This window comes from Nematolebias whitei, chromosome 10 (genome assembly GCF_014905685.2).
Source record: "Nematolebias whitei isolate Nwh7 chromosome 10, NemWhi1, whole genome shotgun sequence".
Classification (NCBI taxonomy): Eukaryota; Metazoa; Chordata; class Actinopteri; order Cyprinodontiformes; family Rivulidae; genus Nematolebias; species Nematolebias whitei.
The window spans coordinates 10,355,947-10,362,900 of record NC_056507.1 but is presented as its reverse complement, the minus strand read 5'-3'; the positions used below and the strand labels follow the sequence as shown (position 1 = coordinate 10,362,900).

Here is a 6,954-nt window from a genome sequence, read left to right as displayed (position 1 = left end):
TGTGTGTGTGTGTGTGTGTGTGTGTGTGTGTGTGTGTGTGTGTGTGTAGGGGGGACCACCTGCTGAGCTCGTGGTTGAGAAAGTGGGTGTTTTTAGGTTCTTGCTCCTCGGATAATGAGAAAACGTGTAACTGGTGGCCGAGCGAGCGCCTGTATCTCCTGTTGGCGCCTCAAACACAAAGGCTGCGGGCCGGCAGTGCCGTTTGTGTGATAACGATTCTCTAACAAGCGCTGCTGCTGGTGCATAAACGAGGCTTCGGAGCCCTCCCTGTGATGTGTTTGTCTGCGCGTCACATGGAAGTGTGACTTTTTATCCAGCAAAGACAGATTCAATTCAGTTCAAAAATACTTTATTAATCCCAAAGGGAAATTAAACGTAACTCATCATCCTGGTTTCATTAAAGAGTTGTTTTAGATGCTGATGGCTGTGGGCAGGAAGGATCTCTTGTAGAAACCGGTTGTAGATGTTGATCTGTCTACTTGGATTTGGTGAGTTTCTTGGGCAGCAGGACCGCCTGAATGTTGAGCAGAACCCCCTGAGCGATGGTCACTCTTCCCAGCAGCTTGTTGAGCTCCTTGTTGTTGTGGACAGCCATCTGCAGGTGTCAAGGGATGATGCCGATCCTCCCATTGTTACCAGCTCCATTTCCCGCCAGCTCCTGGATCTCGGCGGTCAGGCACTCGAGCACCTCTGCCAGGTAGATGGGAAGTCATCCATGGCACTCCCTTTTCAATTCATTTGAGATTTGGAGCTGTAGTTGAGGTATTTGTGCTTTTGAGATGTTAATCAGCTGCTCCCGGTTGTAAAAACCACCTTGTCATGGTTACGCATCATAACAAATGTCCAAAAGTAAAAATATTTCAGTAAAATCCTCCCAGCTGCACAGCATCTGACACCAGAGGAAATAATCAAAGAAAGTGATTTACATCCAGAAAAAGAATTAAGTTTTCAAAGGCAATCTCAGAATGGAAGTAACTACTCCCAACATGAAGCCACCTTGAGCAGCACAATTCTAGAACTTTATTCTAGAACTGGAAAATTCTAGATAAAGGCGTCACAGATCTGTTCGTGGCAGAGGATCACAGTCTGGACTTGTTAGGTAGAGCATGGACTTTGTTGGTTTTGAACCATTTTGACATGACTGCCGACGACATATCGGCTCCGGAGTAGGGGGCGTGCCAAAGAGACCATCTTAGCACCAGCGTAACTGGTTTGTTCTACTTTAGAGGAAGCTGTTGGGGGAAGAATCAGTTTTGTGTTTCCTTGACTGATGAAGCCTTCTGGATGGAAGGTGAAACGTTTCAGCACAAAAAAACAAAAAACTGTCCAGATGACCTGATTGAAAATTGTTGGATTGTATACCTGGATTATTGAGCATGGACTTTGCCGGTTTGTTAGGTAGAATTCATGTGTGTGTATGTGTGTGTGGGTGTGTGTGTGTATCATGGGCCAGGTTTTTGGATTAAAATGCAGTCAGACAAGAGTAAAAACAGAATAGTTTTATTAATTTTGCAGCTGCAGAATGGGTCAGGATCCAACTGTGGTGACCGGACCTCACAGTCTGCATTTCACACAAGCAGGCGAGGTGGGGCCACCAGTTGGAGCTGGGCAGGATGATGTCACTAACTGGTGGGAAGGTAGCTTCAGAGGAGGCCTTTAATGCTGTGAACAGCAGGGTAATCCAGGGTCATGTTCCAGAAGGTGAAGCAGGGGTCAAGCACGGGGAGTCAAAGTTCCAGTTACAAGTCCAAAGGGTGATCCTTATTCTAATATCTGTGAGGCAGAAAATGTAGTTGTACCAGGGTCAGATGAGCAGAGCAGAATCAGATGAGGGGTAGGCAGAGTGGTTAATCCCAAAGACGAGGCGTGAGGTTGAATCCAAAAACAAGACTTGAATATCAGGCGTGAACTAGAGCAGGAACAAGATGGCTGGACATCTAACACCATGAAGGGTTTGATAATCTGGCACTGGTAGATTGTGGACATGGAGCTTATAAAGGCAGGTGAACAGGTGAAGCTTATGAGTGCTGATTGCTGTGGAGAAAAAAGGGAGGCGTGGCAAGGCTTGGAGGGAGCAGGCTTGAACTTAAGGATGGGTGATAGGCAACACAAAGCAGGGGAACAGAAACTATGGCTCGAGGGTCAGAAACAATGGCAGGAGTGAGCAAAAACGTGGCATGTCATGAAGGGGCAGAGACATGAGCAGATGAGGATCTGACACTGATCATGACTGTGTGGTAGTAGCTTTGAGTCCTCCCTGGCACAAACTCCAGACGCTGACTAAACTCATGATATCTGTTTTTAAAACAGTCTGTTAGCAAAATATGGCATGAACAATTTGATGCATTTTAGCAAATCTTTTAGCAGATAATCACTGGATGCACGTCCATGATTTATCAACTTTTAGTCAGTTCAATTCAACAACAAAAAAACCCAACTTTTATATTTTAATTAATTTTAAAAAGTGAAAAGAAATTTGTAAAATCTAAACATACCTTCTATCTTCAGAAAACCTGTTGAACTTTTTTCCAAAATCATATTCAAACATTAAAAGTAATAATGGATGAAAAGTTTAAAGGAACAAGTCATCTGTGCCAACAGAACCTTTTTAACGGACTGTTTATAAAAAAAAGTTGGTTTATTTTACTTCAATAATAAGTTTATTTGATGCACAATGCTGCTGGACTTTCTGAAAATTTTGGGCAGATTAAGAAAAGCTTCTTTAATCTCTTTGATTCCTTTCCTTCCTTTCCTGTGCAGCAGTACTTCACGCTCCTCATCATCACAGACGGCGTCATCAGCGACATGGACGAGACTCGCCACGCCATCGTTCAGGCGTCCAAGCTCCCCATGTCCATCATCATCATCGGTGTTGGCAACGCTGACTTCGCCGCCATGGAGTTCCTGGACGGAGACGCCAGTGTCCTGAGGTCCAACACGGGGGAAGAGGCGGTCCGGGACATCGTGCAGTTTGTTCCTTTCAGGGATTTCCGTAATGTGAGTTACCAGACTTCAGGTTTTTTAAAACACAAAATTCTGGACTCACAGTGTCCTCAGCTGATATTGATGGCTCCATTGTGTAGCGTGATCAGGGTGTTGAAGCTGATCCACAGATGTTGGGCCTTCAAAGCTCAGAGTCAAGTTGGGGGATCTGCCAGAAGTGTGGGCAACTCTTACAGAGCTCCACTCTAAAACTGTTCACTGCGACAGTTGATGACAAACTGCTAACGGTGTTCACGAGGGACTCTTTAAAATGCCTCATATGGTTTTGAATTTCCTCAAGTTTGTCTAATTTTCTGCATTTTGAGCATGCTCAAAAATATTTCTCTCAAAATAGTTGCAGAGCTGTTACAAACATCTTAAACCCATTTTAATTTAGTTTCTGTAATTCTAGAGTGCTACACCAAAAGTCCATGCTCAATAAACTGGATGCATAAAACACGACTGACCAGCTCGCTGGTCACTAACAATCTGAATTCAGTCGGGCTACAACAGAAATTTGCCCCTTTTTTTTGTCAGTTGCAGTTGTTGTTGTCATATTTTGAAGCACTTACTAAAGTGAGCTCCTCTAACATCTCTGAGAGAGTCTTACTAACAGAATATCTTTATTTTATACTATATATATATATGTATATAAAATTTCACCTTTCTTTAACCAGGCATAAACACTAAGTACAAATTCTTATTTACAGTGCTGGCCTGGGATTAGAGCTGCGATTTCTAACCCGAGCCCAGGCCCGACCCAAAATTCGGGCCAGGTCGGACCAAAATTATGTGCTCGATGGGTGGGCCGGGTCAGTCTCGAGTTTTTGATGCGGCTTTACAAATATTACAGCACAAAGAAAACTAAGTAAGAATACACAATATAAAATTGTTACAGATCATCATGGATCGCGTGCGTCCACTGACTGGCCGGTTAAAAGAAGTAAAAATATGTCCAGTTAAGCTTCAGATGGATCACCTGATCACCGGCCACGTGTGTCTCTGCACCTGCTGTCATCTGCGGTGAAGGAAGTAGCAGCATCTACAAAAGCCGAAGCAGGCAGCGCATTCGATTAAAATAGCCTTGTTCTATATTTTTCCAAATAATTTTGCTCTAAAATTTTTTGTTCATTTGTATAATAGCCTATCTTTAGAGGTGATTTTCTTTAGGCTGTTTGTTTTGTTAATATCCATTTGGTGAAACAAGAAATCTTATATCGTTCTTTCTTTGAAATACGTTTTTAAAACTATCATGTCAAAATGATTTGCTTACAAAAGCAATAAAAGTTTAATAAAAAAATTAAAAAAGTCTTTTTTGTTTTTTTATTTGGGCCTCCAATTGCAGTTAATTGTCAGGTCGAGTTCGAAAAAAATGCCTACGGGCTGGGGCCGGGTCGGATCAGGATTTTTTAGGCCCGAATGCAACTCTACTTGGGACACAAAAGATACAACTGTTGTGTAAAATGGAGTAAAGCTTGGTTTTAATCTACTTGTTGTGTGTTCACCAACACTTGTTCTTGTGTTCAAATTCTGCAACCATCTCCAATCAAACCCTCCCAGAGCGGTCTGACGGCTGTTTAACCAGTCAATTTTTTGCAGCTTTGTTCAGCTGTTTCAGCGCCGAGGCTTCACCTAACGGCACCACATCACGGCGTCTGATTAGAAACGGGCGCCTGTTGCTCCTCTCATTGTATTATCTCACGCAGCTCAAAGGTTCGGCTGGTTATCTCGCCCTCAGCAGAGACACAGTGAGCTGAGCTGATGAGCTCCTGAGCTCAGATTATGTTAATGAGGGTCCGTGCACGTGTGCTGCAGGTGGGCACAAAGGTTAATTGGCACGTGCACGCTTTCGGCTTGTTCACAGGAAGTCTCATTAGCGTGGCATTGGGGCTTGTCGTGGTCTTCAGTGGGGTCTTTTGGGCATGCGTGGGCTGGTCGTGGGAAGAACAGACAATGTTTACTGGCTTCGTTCCAGGTGGTGGGCGAGAGAGCAAGAAAACAGACAGAGAGAGAGAGAGCGGGGCTGAAATTAGGCTGAGGCAGAAAGGAAATGGAGAAATCACAACAACATGATATAAGCTCTTGTACTACTAATTTAACTTTTAGCAACTATTACCACAACGTAAAAACTAAATGATCTTTTCTCAAGTTACAAATTATAACCATTGTAGGAGAAATTTAAACCTTAGCAAGCTGTATGCCATTATCACCTGTCGCTGAGGGATTTGAATAGTGAATGTTTGTTGTTTGGAGATGAGCGTTTTTCTGGACTGGAACTGAACAGCGAATGAAAGTAAACCTTAATGTTTTTGTGCAAGATATTCAAGTAGGTACTTGGTAGTAGTAGTAGTACTTGTTTGTGTCTGGTAACTTAAAGCAACTCAAATGGACAATATTTTGTAATTATCCTCCTAAAAGTAAGAGATTGTGAGTTCAGACTGCTCTGGTTTTAAATCTAACAGCTCATGAATAACTTCAAAATAAAGGAGTCATTTAAAATGTGTTGATAAATGCACTGTCTGAATCTTTTAGCGTCTTTCTTTTGTCTGGTATTGCAACATTAAATTTAGAAGTATTGTAAAATCGTTACAGCAGAGTTACTGAAGAAGCTCTTGGTTTCTGTAGGTCTTTCTAAATCCAGGGTTTGTAAAACAGTTTGTTCAACTAATTTAAAATCAGCAATATTATTTATAGAATCAGAGCAGCAAGGCATCATGGGTAAACTGATCTTCAGAATATGTTACTTGAAGAGGTCATTTGCAACAGTCAGTTTGTTGATGTGAAGCACAGATGGAGGCTGGTCCACAATCAAGGAACAAAAACTGCGTCAGGAGCCTCCAGGAGCACTTCTCCTGATTAACGATTTGAGACAAATGGCACCACTTTGGTTTTTGTATCCTAAATTTAGCAGAAAGTCACAATTAGTGAAACCAGCAGGTGAGTCTTGTCCACAGGAGCACAGATATTTTCATAAAAACTGATTTTGTTTAAAGTTTGTGCCTTATTTTTACATGCAACTCAATTCAATTCAGTTTATTTACTTTATATAGTGTCAAGTCACAACAGAAGTCATCACAGGGCACTGATCAGAAGCATTCATATATATATATATATATATATATATAAAGTTAACACTTTTTATCTGAGGAGCAGACTGCTTTGAATTTAACTCCATCACAGAACTCTCATCTTGAGCAAGCACGAAGGCAACAGTGGAAAGGAAAAACTCCCTCATGAGGAAGAAACCTTTAGCAGAACCAGACTCAGGACAAGCGACATCTGCTTCAATCAGTTCCAAGAACTAAAGCTGCAGAACACAGCGAAGTTACCAGAAAGAGAGTCAAACAGGCTGTGTGTGGTCCTGCAGGGGCGCCCTCTGCTAGCAGGAGTTGGTCGTTTGCACAATGTGAACGTGTCTGTATGTTAATGATGTTAGCCTGAACGCAATAACTTCTAACCTTTGTATCGTCTTTATGGCGAAAATCAGCCACACGTTTATTTTTGTCTATGCTTTTATTTATTAATTAATTAAGTTCTATCTTATTAATTTTGGTGCAGCCAATAAACATGATTTTTGTTCTTTTCTTTAAAATACCTACAAGTTTTTGTACTTTTTTTAATTTAGTTAGAATTTTTTCAAATGCACTTACAGCAATTTTACTACACACTCGTGATCCTGAGGGGAAAATGCAGCTCCATTTGAAAACATTGTAAATATGACTTTAATCCCATATTTATCATACCATAAAATAATGCATCCCTCTCAGTAACGGTTTTACTTTTTATCTTTATTACTAAACGTTTGATTTTAATATTAGCTCACTAGGTGGTGTTCTGCTTTTTTACTTTAGAGCCTCTGAAAAAATCCATCGAGACACAGTTCAAGTCTCCCCAGCAGCAGGATGTCTTCCAGATTCGCAGCGAAGTCCCGCCTCTCGTCCCGCCTCTCGTCCCGCCTCTCGTCCCGCCTCT

The 6,954-nt window shown here is 41.8% G+C and overlaps 1 protein-coding gene across 1 annotated transcript in view; it reads left to right on the top strand.

Annotated features, from left to right (window-relative positions):
* Nucleotides 1–6,954, top strand: part of LOC119415963 (copine-2) — a 28,759-nt gene that overhangs the window by 19,855 nt on the left and 1,950 nt on the right. Inside the window, exon 3 of the mRNA XM_037683132.1 lies at nt 2,761–2,997. Within this exon, the coding sequence (XP_037539060.1) occupies nt 2,761–2,997 (237 nt within the window). The remainder of the gene's footprint in view (nt 1–2,760; nt 2,998–6,954) is intronic.